At 41.1% G+C, this 17,387-nt stretch overlaps 1 protein-coding gene across 1 annotated transcript; it reads left to right on the forward strand.

The window, feature by feature from the left end:
* Positions 1–1,119: 1,119 nt before the first annotated feature.
* On the forward strand, positions 1,120–14,511 carry MAPK1IP1L (mitogen-activated protein kinase 1 interacting protein 1 like). The gene is made up of 4 exons (XM_025870006.2): positions 1,120–1,281; positions 7,548–7,569; positions 8,260–8,961; positions 9,958–14,511. Exons 2-4 carry the CDS (start codon positions 7,552–7,554, stop codon positions 9,967–9,969), a joined length of 732 nt encoding a protein of 243 aa, XP_025725791.1. The 5' UTR covers positions 1,120–1,281; positions 7,548–7,551; the 3' UTR covers positions 9,970–14,511.
* The last annotated feature ends 2,876 nt before the right edge of the window (positions 14,512–17,387 follow it).

Genomic DNA, 17,387 nt, shown 5'->3' on the forward strand with positions numbered 1-17,387 from the left:
CACTGCTCAGGGGGGAACCTGCTTCTCCCTCTCCCTCTGTGGGTCCCCCAGCTTGTGCTCTCTTGTTCTCTAATAAAATCTTTTTAAATACCAGAATTAAAACAATAACCTAATGAAGAGAAATGCCAAAATTTTAAATATAGGTTTACTGACTTCTGGTGACTCAGGCTTCCTTATAGCTCCACAAGGCACTGTGGATTCACTGACTCCTGAGGGCAGAGTAAGTCACACTAATACCCTTTTCCATAGACCATTTTCCCTGTCCAAAAATAAGTCTTCAACAGGCTTGGGTATTTGCAGTTTCTCTATAGCTCGTTTTTCAGTAAGACAAGTATGTGTGCTGGAGGAGCATATCCAGGAGTAAATCTTCGTTTAAGAAATTTCTAATAAAATGCCTATGCCCAGTGACCCACTAACGGGTAACACAAAGCAAAATGTTGTAATGATTCTGCATCCTTCTAACGTATTTTTACGTATATGTACATACTATATGTATATATATTTTACACACTATATAATTATGGCATCTGCATAACTCGCCAGATTTCCTTGGCGCTGGGGGAATTTATCCATTATCCTTCAGAACTGACCTAGAATAGGTAAAGTTCTGAACATGTGGAGGGAAGAGGCATTGATCAGGAAAAGCCTGCATAGACAGCTTTTAGTATCAATTGCCAAGCTATTTACAAACGTCTTCCCTTTCCTGTGTCGTTCCTTTAGCGCTCCTCCATTTGGGCCCGAGGGCCAGTATCCGCTGGTTGGCCGCATCCACACCCAGCCAGCTTCGAGGCCCGGCTGTAAAAATCCCTAAGCGTAGGAAATCCAGAACCAGTCCTTACACCACTCCAGGAAACAAGTTAGCAACTTCCGCCGGGATGCCCAGAACATCACTGACTACAGACATTTCCTCCGAGTGCTCAGAATTCCGGAAAACCGGGGAGCTTTCCTCCCGCCCACCAGAAGAAAACAGCCACCCTGGGCGAGCCCGAAGAGCAGCCGCGCCGCCCCACCCTGCCGGGCAGGCCGCAGTACCGCCGAAAGCCTATTGGGGGCGCGCGCGCTGCCCGGCCCGGCCCCGGGAGGAGGGGAGAGCGCTGGCGGGGGCGGCGCGCTCGGCGCTTCCTGTTCCGGCGCCAGGAGGAGCCGCGCGCTGTTAGTGCTGGTGTTGCTGGTGCTGCCGCCGCTGCTGCCGTCAGTCACTCCGCGTTCGGTTCTTCGGCGCCCGGTTCGCTCGGACCCATCGTCGCTTCTAGACTTTGCTGCGGGCTCGGATCTTGCCGGGTGAGGCTGCTTCGGCGCTAGTGGGGATCGTGGAGGGGCGCAAGGGAGAGCGCCCAAGCGGGAGACAGGCGCGGTAACAGAGGTACCTGGAATCGCCTTTTCGGCGGCCGGGACTAAGCGTCTGCCCCCGCCATCTTCCTCTGAGCTGCGACGTGCCCCCCGAGAGCTCCCCGGGGAGGAGGCGTCGGAGGCGGGTGACGTCGCGCCCGACGGGTTTCTCCGCACTTGACGTCAGGCCTGGTTTGGGGGCGGGGCGGCTAGCGTGCCCGGCCCCACCCCCACCCACCCCACCCACCCCCACCCCTTCCCGGGCGGCGAGACCCGCTCGGAGGCCGGTTCGCTCCGGTTGATCCCGGACTCTCTTTGTTCGTTTGGCCCTAAAGGGTTCCCGGCTCGCGCCCCTTGGCCCCGACCCCCTTCCCCCATTCATTAATTTCTAATAAAACGGGAGAGATGGGCCTGAATAGTCTTGGAGGAATCTGGCACTTGCTTAATTAAGATTGTCCGCAATGTGACAACGTTCTGGTCGTTACTTACCAAAGGAGTTGCTAGCTAATACATTCGATGAATACACATGACAGAAACCGTGAGAAGCGCTGAGTTCGGTGATACTCTCTTTTTTAGGATTTAGGAGCTTATGTTACGCATGGAAGGTTATAAATAGCTGAACCATTTCCTCTTTGAAAACCAAGAGCAGTGCTTTTACCGGATAAAATTTCTAATGTTGAGGCAATCAAACCATACCGAAAAAAAATTTTTATAGCCTTAAAGCCAAAGAAATACGCACTCTCACACCTGATGATTGTAAAGGCCTGTTTTGAAAACCAATCTTCATTACAGGCCAAGATAGCCTTCAGAGATCTTTCAGAAGTTCTTTGTTCGGCTGTATTCATTGGGCAGGAAGAACAGAAATTTTTCTTGGTACTGGCGTCTCTGAACCTCCTATTCGAAACTAGTTTGTCTCAGAAACTTGGGTTGTGTGTATTAGAATGTTCTTTTCCTCTCTCCAGGAGGAACAGAGAGAGACCCATGCCTTAACTGCAAGGCTTGGGGCCAGTGTGTTTTGGAATTCGGAAATCTTTGGATTGTATCGTTAGATTTTAGGAAGAGAATAAGATGCATAGACAAGAGCTATCACCCCGGCAAAGTTGCGGCAGCGTCCCTAAGACAACATTCATATTTGTGCAGTGATAGGTATGACTTAATGGAAACTATAAATATCCTCAGGCCAGGCTTTGCCACCGTTTTGTGAAGGTTTCTTTTCTTTTCAGAAGTTTCTGAATGGAGAACTTCAGAGAAAGGTTTACAGACCTATAACAGCAGTTGTAAAAGCTGACGTTTGTTGAGTTTTCCTTGTGTGCCGGACAGTGACCAGGAGATTTGTTTATTATGTAAGTCTCAGGGCAGGTCTGTGAGGTGGATGCCATTCCTGTCTACTTATATCTCTGAGGTTTGAGGAGTTCAGCCTGTCCAGAGCCAGCGAGTGAAGAGCTGCGGTTTTATCTAGGCAGTGGTAACTTTCAGGGTCGCTCAACCTAGGCTGCATATCTGTGTACAAAGGAAGAGGGGGCAATGTATCTGTTGCCCACCCGCTATTTTTGGAGCACTGTTATTATAGACAATTTAGGAGTACCATTCAGTCTTTCACATCACTAGCCCCTTTATAGATGGAAAACAGAGTCACTCAGGTGAGCTGAATCTGATGGAGACACTGAAGCCTTGGTCTGAAGGCTCTCTGCTGACTCCTCTCCCCTCTCCTTTCTGTAGTCCGACCAATCTGAACTGCTTGCACTTCCCGGGGCGTCCTCTTGCCTCCTCCAGCTTTTGCACCATCTGCTCGTCCTTCCTAGGGCCTGTGCCACCATCCCCCACGCCCGGCTCGCTCTCCATTGTTTCCCCAGGATTCCTCCCCTGACACTCCCTTCCTTGATTCCTTTAGGAGCTCTTTGAGGTACTCCCTTGGTGCCCTGTGCTTACTCCAGGTAAGGTAATTACTGTTTAAAGGTTAGTTCTTCACCAGACTGAATTCCTTAAGGATTTTTTCCATGCAGTGTTGCTCATTTCCCTAAAGCCCAATACAGTGCCTGGTATGTATGTTCCAGGAATAAGTATTAAAAAAATGATTTTTTAAAGTTACATGGCTTTAAAAAGTTTAAAATACTCCAAACCTTTATCAAGTCCCCAGATCCTTGAGTTGCCCAAATGTAAAATAGAACGTACCTGATAAAAGAGCCAATGGTAAAACGATATTCTAATTCAAACTTTGTATTTTCAGCATATTACCATCATCTCCCCCCATTTCTCTTAGTTTCTTATTTACTTTTTTAAGAGGTGGGGAGGGGCAAAAGGAGAGGGAGAGGATTTTTTTTTAAAGATTGTATTATTGATTTAGAGAGGGTGTGGGAGTTGAGGGGAGGGGCATGGGGATGGTGGATCTCAAGGCACTCCTCTCCTGGAGCACAAGCAGGGAGCCCGAAGTGGGGCTTGATCCCATGACCCTGAGATCATGATCTGAACTAAAACCAAGAGTGGGACACTCAACCCACTGAGCCACCGAGGCGCCCCTCTTAAGTTTCTTTTAATAAACATCTTACATGTCTGTACTACTTTATAGATTATTAAACATGTTACTTTTAATTATCTGTAAAGTAGTCAGGAATTAAAACTGTCTTGCAGATGAGAAATGGTCTGTGGTTAAGGAGTTTACCTTAGTCAAGAGGATTGATGTCCATATTTCATAACTGTCTAGTTCTATGCTTTTTATCACTCCACCACAATGTGATGGCCCCTTTGAAATAGTGGCCTTGTTTCGTAGTCACTAGTAATTTACAGAGTTCAGCTTTTTAAAACCTCCTTGTGATTGGATTGCCATGTTACTCTAAAAGCCATAAGAGTTAACAGAAATGTTTTACTTTTCTAGTGTATGTCCAAAGAAATTTTGTACTGTTTTTAAATTACTGTTCTTGCTGCTCAGAAAATAGAATGATTATTTTTCAGATGATGCATAGATCCTGCCATAAAGTAGTAATGGAAAGTTTTGGAAATAATAGCTTTACAGTATTCTAAAATGAAAAATGAAAATCTTTCTTGATTATAAACCTTTTTTTTCTTTTGGCCTCATCGTAATTAGCATAATCCAGGGGCGCCTGAGTAGCTCAGTTGGTTATGTGCCCAACTCTTGATTTGGGCTCAGACCATGATCTCATGAGCTGGAGTCCCGTGTGGGGATCCACGCTGGGCGTGCAGCCTGCTCAAGAGTCTCTCCCTCTGCCTCTCCCCTCCCCTTTAAAAAATTAGCATAATCTAGGTATTTTGGAATAGTTTTTTAGAAAATCTAGATTTAAAAAATTACATAACTCAAAAAAAATTATGTAACTCTTCTCATATTCAGACACTGATGTTCAACTTTATGTTTTACCTTTTTATGATGAAAGTAAGAATAAATTAGAATGTTTCCTATTAATAAGAACACTGTATATTCTAGACACGGAGAGAAGGTCACTTTACTAAAAGTGCTGTAGAACAAGAAATGATCTACTTTTAATTCCTTTAGTTAGGGCTTCATTACTTAATCATTAAGATTCTAATACCTCCTTTATCTTCTAGGATTTAATTTTTTTTTAAGATTTTATTTACTTATTTGAGAGAGAGACAGAGATAGCGAGAGAGAGCACGAGTGGGAAGGAGAGGGAGAAGCAGGCTCCCCGCTGAGCAGGGAGGCAGACTCAGGGATTGATCCCGGGACCCTGAGATCATGACCTGAGCTGAAAGCAGATGCTTAACCTACTGAGCCACCCAGGAGCCCCCAGGATTTAATTTTTAACTTCAAATTTGGAAAGCCAGAGTTGTGAGTCCGTTTAAGATTACTAACTTACGGAATAACGTACATTCTAATGTAATTTTATAATTAGTTAACTTTATATTGTGTGTGTGTGTGTGTGTGTGTATTTTTTTAAGAGGGAAAAGTAATTCTGAAAACCTGAACAGCAGGACCACATGAAATTGAATGTATTGCTTTGTTAGTTCTCTGCTTCAGAATTAATGTGAACTTTGATACAGAACCATTTTCTGTTTCAGAAAGGCTCACCCTATTTGAAAAACATGTTAATCTTAGGTAGACTTTAAACTTGCCATGCACTGATAAAAGTTTCTTCAGATGTTCATCTTAAGAATTTACTATTGTGTGATATAATGATTTATTATAAAGCCTTAACGTGGGAGTGATTGGATAGTTGCTTTATATTCAAGATGTGTTTTTTGATATTCTGAATAAATAGCAAGGTCATAGCAGTTGTAGGCTTCATATTCTTTTTCTTTATCATTCCTGTTAGCCAATTGTACTTGAAAATAAAACTCTAAGAATGCAAGGATGGCTCAGTATTAAGCAATTTTTATATATAATTAACTGTGTACATGGGTCAAAGGAGAAAGACTCTTGTGATCAGCTCATTAGATGTCAAAAAGATCTGAAGAAATGCAGTGTCATCTCTAAATGTTGTTTTTTCCTCTAAATGTTTTTTAACTAGCAAAATAGGAATAAATAAATCTAGCAACATAGGCATAAATAGACATCTTTAATGTAACTTTTTCCATCTCAAACTGAAAATGGGAATTTTATTTAAACATTGGAAGCATTTCAAGGAGAGTTGGGAACAAGACCATTGTGCTTACTATCACTATTTAACATTTCATTGTTAAGTTTAGCAGATGCAAAGGAAAAAAGGTGTAAATATCGGACAAAGAATGTAAAATTATTATTATGATGATGATTGTTGCAGATGACATAATTCTGTACCCGAAATCCCAGGAAATCAGCTGTGACACTTAAAGGAATAAAATAATTTAGTAACGTTACTGCTTACAAAAGTGATACACTAAAATTTTTTCACATAGGGGTGCCTGGCTGGCTCAGTGAGTAGAGCATGGGACTCTTGATCTCAGGGCTGTGAGTTTAAGCCCCACATTAAGGCTAGAGTTTACTTTAAAAAAATAAACTATTGAGTGATAAATGACAATGATGGGAACTAGGAAAATCTACCTTGTTCTTGAATGAGAAGATCTGATATTTTGAATATGTTACATGTTCTCTAAATTAATCTGTAAATTTAATGCAATTCCAACCAGAACACCAACAGATTCTTTTTATTTTTTTACAAAATGATCTGGAAAAAATAAACAGAATATTCAGGAATCTAGGGGGAAAAGACAACAGCAATAGGTCATCTGACATTAAAATTTGCTAAAAATATAAAGCTACTGAAATTAAGATAGAATGTTGTGGTGCAGATCAGTAGGGAAGAACAGACTTCAAAATATCCATGGGAAATAATAGAGGCTCTGTAGCCTGGTGGTTAAGAGCCTTGGCTCTGGAGTCAGATTGTACCTGAGTTTGACCCCTTTTCTACTTGTTACTAGCTCTGTCCCCTTAAACGAGTTAACTTGATGAGCTTCCTTTTCTCAAGCTGTCAACTGAGTGAAAGAATGTGCATCTATTCAATGAGATTACCCACCTAAAACACTTTGAGTACTGTACCTGTTCTGTGGTACTCTGTATTTGTTGTCAATATTGGCAGTAGAATGTGTTAAGGGTAGCTTGTCATATACACCAAGAAAAGATAGATTATACATTAAGTTAGGGGCACCTGGGTGGCTCCGTCAATAAAGCATCTGACTTTGGCTCAGGTCATGATCTTGGGGTCCCAGAATCCAGCCCCATATCAAACTCCCTGCTCAGCAAGGGGTCTGCTTCTCCCTCTGCCTCTCCCACTGCTCCTTTCTCTCTCTCTCTCTCTCTCTCTCTCTCAAATAAGTAAATAAAATCTTAAAAGAGTGTAATTGGTAAAGGACTTTAAAGTGACATGGACTTTTAAGATGTATTTTATTTTAGATAGCCTTACCTGTTGACTGCATATTTCACTTCCAGTACTTTTTCCTGATGACACATTCACAAGGATATGTGTTGAGAAGTGTTCACTCTATCATTGTTTAAAACAGCTCACAGTGCAAACAACCTAAACTACCACCAAAATGAGAATGCATACTATATTGTGGATCACTTTTATATGATGTGCTGCCAGTAAAAGGGGATGACATTTGTAGAACTACATGAACTACAATGAAAGTTTTCCCTATATAAAGAAAAAGACTTTGCATATATGATTAAATAACAGTAGTGTATACAGAGTTCCTTAAAGAATATATAGGAAATGTTAAGCACTGGTTTTGAAGTATTCTCTTTTTTTTTTTCCTTTCTTTCTCTTTTTTAGGAAAATGTCTGATGAATTTTCGGTAAGTTGATGCATTTATCCTTCATAAGTATTTTGGCTCTTAAGAAAATGACCTAGTTCTAACTGCAGGCCATATAAGTCTTTTAATTTAAAAGAGATGCTTATTGTGATCTTGCTTTTGGCCGGGGAGAGCATGTGATTTTAATAGCTGATCTGCCTTAATTGACTTAGATATAATATGTTTGAAATTTTATTCTGTTATATATATTTATGAATCCTTAAGTAAAAAAATTTGAAAAGTGTTAAGTTGCTTCTGTTCTCTGTTCACATGGCAGTGTTAATAATGGCCAGCATTTTTGGAATATAATATACACCAGGCACTATGTTAAGGGTATTACATGAATTATCTCATTTAAGCCTCAAGTTAATGCTAAGCTTTTTTTTTTTCTTTTTTTTTTTAATGAGGAAACTAAAGCTCAGAGAGTATGTAACTTGTTTGAGGTAAAGCCAGGATTCAAATCCACAGTATTTTGAGTAATTGTATTTAGAAAATTTGATCTCCTCTAAGGAATTTGCATTGGAAAGTTGATTTTTATATTAAATGAATTGTTTTTAAACCGAGCAGTTTGGCTATTGAAGATGTTCTAGGAGTTTGTAATCCCTACAGCTTACTATCCTTTATTAGTTTATAATCATGCTTGACATGATTTGGCCCTAAATAAGATTGATACATGCCTGTTTTGTATTCCAGTTGGCAGATGCACTACCTGAACACTCCCCTGCCAAAACCTCTGCTGTGAGCAATACAAAACCTGGCCAACCTCAAGGCTGGCCAAGTTCCAACCCTTGGAATAACCCAAGTGCTCCACCTTCTGTGCCATCTGGACTCCCACCAAGTGCAACACCCTCCACTGTGCCTTTTGGACCAGCACCAACAGGAATGTATCCCTCTGTGCCTCCCACCGGACCACCTCCAGGACCCCCAGCACCCTTTCCTCCTTCTGGACCATCATGTCCCCCACCGGGTGGTCCTTATCCAGCCCCAACTGTGCCAGGCCCTGGCCCCACGGGGCCATATCCTACACCAAATATGCCCTTTCCAGAGCTTCCAAGACCATATGGGGCACCCACAGATCCAGCTGCTGCTGGTCCTTTAGGTCCATGGGGATCCATGTCTTCGGGACCTTGGGCACCTGGAATGGGAGGGCAGTATCCTACCCCTAATATGCCATACCCGTCTCCAGGGCCATACCCCGCGCCCCCGCCCCAAGCACCAGGGGCAGCGCCGCCCGTTCCATGGGGCACGGTTCCACCGGGAGCCTGGGGCCCACCAGCACCGTACCCCGCCCCCGCAGGATCGTACCCCACACCAGGACTCTACCCCGCTCCCAACAGTCCTTTTCACGTGCCTTCAGGACCTTCTGGTGCTCCACCGATGCCTGGTGGCCCCCATGTGAGTGTTAAATTTGTTATCTGAAATGCACTAACAGTCACATAAGCACAACTGAAAGATGATTTGCCTCTGGGTTCAGAGAGAAGATTAAAAAGCATTTAAAACTTTTAAAAGAAGGGATGTGTGTATATAAGGTAAGGGTAAATCTCAGGCTCCAGATAAAGCATTTAGAAGGATGAAAACAAAAGTATTCCTGGTACTGAAAATAGAAAAATTTCCCAAAGACTTTGTAATGTAGTAAGCAATGTCCTCAATAACATCCCTGAAGAAAACTCAGGTGCACGTCACTGGACTTTTTTTTTTTTTTTAAGTATTTCTCTGTCGCATTTTATGGCATCACACCAAAGCACAGTTCGGTAAAAAGTTTCTGCCTTTGTGACTTCATACAGAGGTAGATTTTTAGAGCATCTAGGACAGTGAATACATAGCCTTTCCTGTCCTTCCTGTAACTCTCCCTAGTGTTGCTCAGCCAAAGTTCTGTTAGATCCTCCGCAGCATTGAGCTCCAGATTATACCACTATTCTGCATTGTCAGTTACAGGTAATGCTTCATGCTTTACTGTCAGCCAAGCCAGAGTGGTAGGATTGACATCTTAGTTGGAGAACCTGTCTTGGACATACAACCAAATAGAAAAGCATCCCACTTCCCCCCAGAAGTAAGCCACGTGAGTCTTAAGAAAGAATCATGATTCTCCTTGGGGGGTGGGGAATGACTCTTAACAAAATAATCAGGTCTCCAACTAGATTAATGAAACATCCACCTCAACTGTAAAGGAAAAGGAATCTTAATAAAATGCCCCCAAAACTTACTTTCATTAGTATTAACTTCTTGCTATACAAATTTTTGTTTGTTTGTTTGCAAATTGTATGCCAAAATAAATGGGATGACTTGCCGTTTGGATTTATTAAGCAGTAAGTTTATTTTAAACCACAGCAAGGAGTTAATAAACTCCACTTAGAAAAACTCGAGGTTTACTTTTTCTTTTTTCTATTGCAGTCTTACCATTAAGTTAATGGACGAAGAGAGGACGCTTTGCTTTTTGAAGTACATGTATATGCACATGAATATGCATATATAAAAATTGCTGGTTTCACTATTCTTAGAGGGCATTCATGAAAGAACAACTCTTGCACCTCTCAGAGAAGATATCTGCCTCTTGTACTTGGATGTATAGTACGTCTGATGGATACAGTCAGATAAAAATGTAAAAGTAAATCATTCAAATGTGATTTTTATTCGGTTTTTATGGAACGTTAAAGCGATGAAGTATATTGAATAGCTCTTTGATACAATTTGTTTAAAACAAGATTTCAATTTGTTTAAATTATGAAACCACACACTTAAAAATCGAAGATGATGTGGATTATTGTTAGAATCTGCAACCTCATTGGCAAATTATTTCAAGTATTTTTCTATAATCACTTTTTCCCCAAATAAACACACTTTGAAAACAATCACATTGTCATAATTTAAACAAATGTTGCCTCTCAGCATCTTGAACTGCTCTGTCTATAGAATAAATAAACCTGGTCCTCTTGAGGTTGTAGTTTGGATCTATATTTTAAAGCTTTTGGTAATTATTGTCAGATGTTGAGTTCATTAGCCTGGCAGTGCTCATTTTTATCCTTGAGCTTTTAGTAAAAACTTTTCTATGATTTTGAGTTCTACCTGATCTGCTTTATTTTTAGCCAGATGGGTCACACAGCTCTAAAATCTGCCATTTATGAAAACTTTTTTATTTTTAATGCAGGCCAACGTGTGTAAATTCTTATTAGAGAATTGGTCATCTCTGTATTGCTTTGGAATAGATTTTGAGATGTCCGTATTGCTTTGGGAAGAACTCAAAGAAGGAAATAATTCTCTCCTTTGTCTTAAACCTCAAGCCAGAGGAAACCCTGGAAATTGCTTCATAGTGACAAGTAACTTGCATTCCCACAGAACACTCTTCTACTCAGACCCTTTCTTATAGGTCCCTCTGCCTCAGTTCTTTAGAAGGAGCACATCCTTCAGTTTTTCCCTGATACGGAAAACTGGCACACTCTAGGAGTCTGTTGTAAACACATATAGCAGTTAAGTTTCAAGAACCTTAGTCATTTAGACATGACTCTTTGTACAAGTGCGATCAAAATGTGTATGTGTCTTTCAGAGCCTGGTTAAGCTGTGTCATTGTCTTTTGCATAGTTTCCTGCATCTTTTGTAAAGTGCTTATGGCTAACAGTTCAGTTCTGTGTTTGTTGACAGGTAAATAGGTAGGATTGAGTGCCATCCTTAAAAATTATTCTCTAGCTCTAATACTGAAACTAATAATAATAAGGTGTAGATCTCTGCATTCTGTTGAAAGTAAGCAGTGTGACTGTCGCTTAAATTAGTGTTGTTTGTAACCACCGAACTATCTCTAAGTCAGATCCTTAGAGTCTTAGAACTGACTATGTTATTTGTCAAATAACATTTTGAACCTTTGAATGTATCCATCGGGTTACTAAAATATGTCATGGATTTCATGACTAGTCTAGGAGAGATTTATGCTGGAGCTCTTGTTTTTGCTTAGAAATAAAGTATTTAGTAGTTTTGTTTCTCTTAGAGTTAAAATGTCAAGAATGCCAAATGCTGCCAATTTAATGGTTTGATAGCTACCTCCTTTTAAGAAAGCAAGATGGTCACCTTTGAGAAGAACATTCAGTGTTTAAACTCCCTTTTAAGTAGATGATAGAGTCAGGCTTTCAGAATTGAAGCTGAGTTGTTTAGGTATCTTCAGACTGGGGAATGTCGTTAGACAGCTCCTACAGAGTGGCACAAGCGGTCTTGTTTTCTTTTGCTTCCTTGCAAGGACAGGCCGCACCAGTCTACAACACTCTTGGAATCTTTGGTCAGAGCAGCCTCCCATTTACAAGGCAGTAGCCCTAAAAGGTATTCTAGCTTAAACGGTCGGGCAGTATGTCAGCTAAGTGGGGGATGAGAGGAAAAGTGAGAGAGCGGCCAAGGTCTCTCGCCTGGTGGTTATTTTGGTTGTGTTAAAAGTTGGGAGAAGTTGACAACTCTGGCTTTAGATGCAATATTTAATGTAACACTAGAGGATACTGTTTGATTAAGAGAAGTGGTAGCACGTTTGGGAATCTGTGATCGTGGAGTCCATTTATTAGAGGAGAAAATCTGCTAAAGGATTTGAAGGAACATGAACGTGAGATTTGGAATTACTACCCCCAATAAATACATCAGCTTTGCTAGTGACCCATACTGCCCCATGTGCCCTAGACATAACACCTTTTCTTTTCTTTTCAAGGACTTTCCAACTAGTAGTTGTGAAATTTTTTTAACCTAAGAATGGAAATCAAAGGGACAAGAATTTGCTTTTATGTTCCTTTTAGTTTTGTAGAGCATTATTTCTCAGCTTGCGGGGAGAATCTTAATGCACGTGGGTACTCTGGGGACAAAAATGTATTCTTAGGTTCAGGGTAAAGTTAAAAGCAGAAGTTGTTCCAGCGGAGGAATGGGGGGAAAGCACGGGGGGGAAGGTTTTTCTCTTTACAAGGGAATAAGGTTGCTTTCGAAACCAGTCCTGGTAGGCCGGCATCAGTTTAGGGAAGAGACTGTTTCTTAGAAAGTTTGTTTGGTCTCAGAAGGGAGTACACAGGATGGAATATGCTGGCACTTGGGCTCTCTCTGAGCAAGAACTTTAAGACAAATTTGATGGAGATAATCGAGATGTGTTGAGGATTAGTGTTTCTGAAGTTGGAATCTTAGATTTTGAAATGTTAAACCGGAAAATGAAAATAAAGATCTTAGGTCCTCATCACACACGCAGTTCTCAAGAATCAAGTCTCCTTGGAGGAGTGCTTGAAATAATACCTTGGCTTGTCTGTCCTGGGCTCAGCCTGACGCCTTTTCATGCTTTTGAAGATGGTGTTTACAACTCAGACTCCACAGCCCTGTTTTGTATAAAGTAGAACATAGATTATTCAGCAATAGGCAACACTTTTCTTTTAATTACCCAGGGCCCTCCTCCCTTCGTCAGTTTTCCTGTTGTTTTCAGTAGAGAATGATAAAAGGGGAGAGAAAAAAGGGGGTGAATTTTTGGCCTTGGTCTGGCACACCACTACAACAGAATATTGGCCTATTTCTAGGAAGAAGTCGGTTTTGCCCGTAAAATTTTATCTCACAAATAATAATAAGTGCTACCTGTTGTACCCCAAAGGACAGCTTTTGAAATTGTGTACAGAAGGACGAAGCTCTACTCACGTTTCAGTTGAGATGCTGTGTCTCGTTTGCATGTCCATCAGTTGCCTAGACTTCTAAATGATTAGTGCCAATGTCTTCCTCACCCTGAATAAGTGAGTGCTAGATTTATAAAATGCCAGGGTTATAAACCCTGGACATTAAACCTAATAAGCACAGACCTTCAAGTGTTGGTTTTTGAAAAGCATAAGGTTAAATTCAGATGAATCACGCTGATAGAGGTACTATGCAGAGAAAGTGGTGGGCAGCTTTCAGGGAAGACTAAAATTTAATCTTGAGCAATATTGAGTATTGAAGGACAGACACTTTTTATTTTCAGAATTTTGCCAAGTAAAATTAAAATTGCCAATAAAATAATCAGTATTAAAGAAATGCCAGGCAAGCTCCTGGCTAGAGAAAACATCTGAGAACTGCATTTGTTCAGCACTCAAGTGTCTGATCCTGGTGCTTTGCCAGCTCCCAGAGCTGCAGAGAAGAAGGAGAATGCCTGTCCCGTGGAGGCTTACCGTCTAGGGGTAGCATTTACAGAATGCATGAGTACACCCATTTTTGGTTTACCTAGATGAAACATGTTTTAGTTTGCCGCTGGTGGAAATGAGAGGCCAGCCTTTGGACACTTTAAACAGCAAAGTGTGGTGTACCTTTTTTTTTTTTTAAAGTAAGAAATTAATGTTTCTCAAGATTGTAGTGTTTGTCGGTGCAACTGTTCACGTGTGCAAAGTAACAGGAGGTTTTTCCTCTTCACTTCTTCCCTGGATGAAGGCACTTAAACTGCCTGTCACTGGTTAACAGATACTGATTGTTGCCATTAAGTAAACTTGACTTCTTATGCGTGCTCTATAAAGGTTTTGTTTTGTTTTGTTTTTGTATTTTTTAATATTGTGATTTTTAAAATTGACTTAATAATGACAAATTTGATGTATGTAATTGTCTATGCATTTTAAGTTAAACTGCCTAAAATGTGATTTGAGACATAGACATTTGTTTTGTATTATGAACTGTAAGCAATCTGTTTGAGATGTTAGGTTTTATCACCTGCTGCTGTATTTGTAAACAAAGACATGTTGCTTTAAGAAGTAATTATAATTAGGAGTAGTCTATTGATGTGATACTTGATATTTTTTAAGATAAACTTGTTTGCTTTTGTGTATTATACCTAAAAACTTTTTTTAAAAAATGTATTTTCATGGTTTCACAAGTTTTTCCCTGTATCTTATTCTTTAGGCCCAGTTCTGGGCTTCCCTGAGAAGTCCAGAGCCTAATTAATTACAAAATTGTTGTCATAAAGAAAGAAAGAAAAAAAGGGCCTGAGATGCTCCTCGGTGTGTGACCTGCATTCACTAAGGCATTTAAATAGGCTGCCTGGGAACGACCTTCTCCAGACCCTCTTTCAGCAACATGGTGTCCACTGTGTGGGTTTCCTCTTCTCCCTTCAAGGCTACATTATTCTTTGTAACCAAGTTATCTACAGAGTTGGGGAACTTTCCCTCTCTGCCCAACTGCCACCACCCCCCGCTTTCTTTTATGAAAGATGGTTCTATTCCTGTGTAACTACTATGCCTACCGTGGGGGTCACATTATCAAACTTGGTAGTTTGCCATTCCCTTTCCACAGTGGGTTTGCTAGCCTGTCTTGAACCCCGGTGTGGGTGGGGCTGTAAATGAGTCATTCGTACAGCATTATGCTTTTGAAAGTGTCTTCTGCTTTTTGCCTTATAATTGGACAAAGTGCAACATAAATTTTTAAGTTGTGTTTGATGTTTTCTATCCCTTAAAGGTACCCACCTCAAATGGAGCTCTGAAGTAGGTAGTGAAATAAAAGATCATTCGGGAGCAAGGCTAGGGTTTTTTTTCCCCATCGTGAAATGACATCACATCAGCAGACACGTTCTTCCCCAGGTCCCTGACCCAAGCAGGTTCTTTTTTTACCACCATATTAAAACTTAGCACCAATCCTTTTTGCAACAGATGTCTAAAGGAAAATAGAATCCTATTCACTTATTTTCAGACTAATACGCTAGAATTTGGGCCATCCCGTAGAGTTTGTTCCTGTGGCACATGAACGTGATTCTTCTTGGGTGGGTATTAAACAGTTATTTTCACTCTATATCGTGGGACCCTAGGGTTCCTGAATGAGGTAGAGCTTAGTCCCTCCCTACTCCGTGTTTTCTCTAAAGCAGTTCCTCTCTTCCACTTATTATTTTACTTAGTGTATTAGCTTGGGCTGCCATAACAGAACATCGTAGACTGGGTGGCTTTAACCAACGGGGAATTATTTCTCAACAGTTCTGGAGGCTGGGAAGTCCGCAGTCAAGGTGCTGGCCTGCTCACTTCCCCACTAGGGGCTCTCTGGCCTCTTCGTGGCCATCTTAACTGTCCTCCTTCGTGGGGGAGAGTGAGAAGCAAGCTGTGCTGTGTCTCAGGACAGTCAGTAATCCCATCATGCAGCTCCACCCTCATGACCTCATCTAAAGGAATTAGCTGCCAAAGGCTCCGTGCCTAAATACCATCACATCCAAGGTTAGGGCTTCAGTGTGAATTTGGGGGGACAAGTTGGTTCACAACGCACGCACGTTGTTGGGGGAACAAAACGTTTTGCTGCTTTTAAATTCCAAAAACGGTTGTAGATGACTATGTCCTAGTTGAGATTTGCTAAAATCATAATCAGACATTCATAAGTAGAAGAGAATCTTAGCCCATTTAGAATTCAAGCTTAAAGTGTTAGTGTCATATAAAAGAGGAAATTAACACTTTGCTCAGTTTTTGCTTTGTTCCTATTTTATGTTAAGCCTCATTTATTTATTTTTAAAGATTTATTTATTTAAAAGAGTGGGAGACAGAGAGCACATGAGAGGGGGGAGGGTCAGAGGGAGAAGCAGACTCCCCGCTGAGCAGGGAGCCCGATGCGGGACTCAATCCCAGGACTCCAGGATCATGACCTGAGCCGAAGGCAGTCCTTAACCAACTGAGCCACCCAGGGGCCCAAGCCTCATTTTTTTAAATGGTCATTTAGACTAGCATTCTTCATAGATTGGTGGGCAGATTAAAAAGAGCCTTTTTTTTAGAAAGGTTAAATTCCCAAGGTCATAGTAATAAAGGATGGTGCCCAGTTCTGTCTTTAAGGCTTAGGAGTTGTCCACTGTTTTGCTCAGGCATCCAGTACCCTTTTTATGCAATTGCTTGCTTACCAGTCTAGACCCTTGCCAGAACTCCCACAAGACACCCTGACTTGTTCTTGTCCCCTTAAGATGCCACTGGTGGGTTCCAAAGCCATGGGAAAACTCTGGTGAAAACAACTGGTTAACTTTTTAGACAAAGAAGTCAAGTTAAATTGAGCTTCATGTATTTTCCTACTTAGCTTAATTTCTTGGGAGCTAATGGTAGCTTTTATGTACCTTTTACATACTTCGGCTCATTCAGTTCTTAACACTCCTGCTTTTGAGATACATACAATCTAAAAGGAGACAAAAACAAGCAGTTGACACTACATTAAACAGTTTATATGCACTATCTCAGTTAAGCAGCACAACAAACCTCTAAGACAAGGACAGTTCTCATCCCCATTTTATAGATGATGAAACTAAGGCTAAGAGGTTATAGAGTCACATAGCTACTACGTAAGGAACAGATTCGAATCCTAGCTGTGACTGATACCAAAGCTTTTGCCCTGTACCACTGTACCACAGAATCCTGCTTTCTAAGGACAGCATCTTACCTGGTCTCTAGTGCAGTAGTTCTGCTTCCAAAATTGTATACCTGGCAAGTCAGATCCCTCTAACATTGAACATAGGAGACCTTTTACACATTCCATGTCATTGAAGGAGTTGGCATTGGAAATTCACTTTAAATTAAGAGCTAGAGTTTGTGTCTGAAATGTGTGCCCTTATAGTTGATGAAGAAGCACAGTTCTTAAACTACTAACTTAGAACTTAGTTGTATTTTCATAAACAAAGGCAAATTATGTTCAAAGGTGTAGCAATTAAGAGTAGGTTTCAGATATGGACGTGAGAGTTGTTAGGAAAGGTAATGGATGATCAAACCACTAGTCATAGTCCTAGCGATTATAGGGACAGTGTGGGTGTCCAGCTGTTCTGCAGTGGGAAAGGCTTGGACGAGGCTGTCAGAGAGGCTGAGACAGAAGAGGCCTCTGTTAGCCGTGGAGGACAGCCAAGATGTACAGGAGAACTGTACAGA

The sequence above is a fragment of the Callorhinus ursinus genome, unplaced genomic scaffold, assembly GCF_003265705.2.
Source record: "Callorhinus ursinus isolate GAN/ISIS: 27379988/994484 unplaced genomic scaffold, GSC_fseal_2.0 scaffold8, whole genome shotgun sequence".
Lineage (NCBI taxonomy): Eukaryota > Metazoa > Chordata > Mammalia > Carnivora > Otariidae > Callorhinus > Callorhinus ursinus.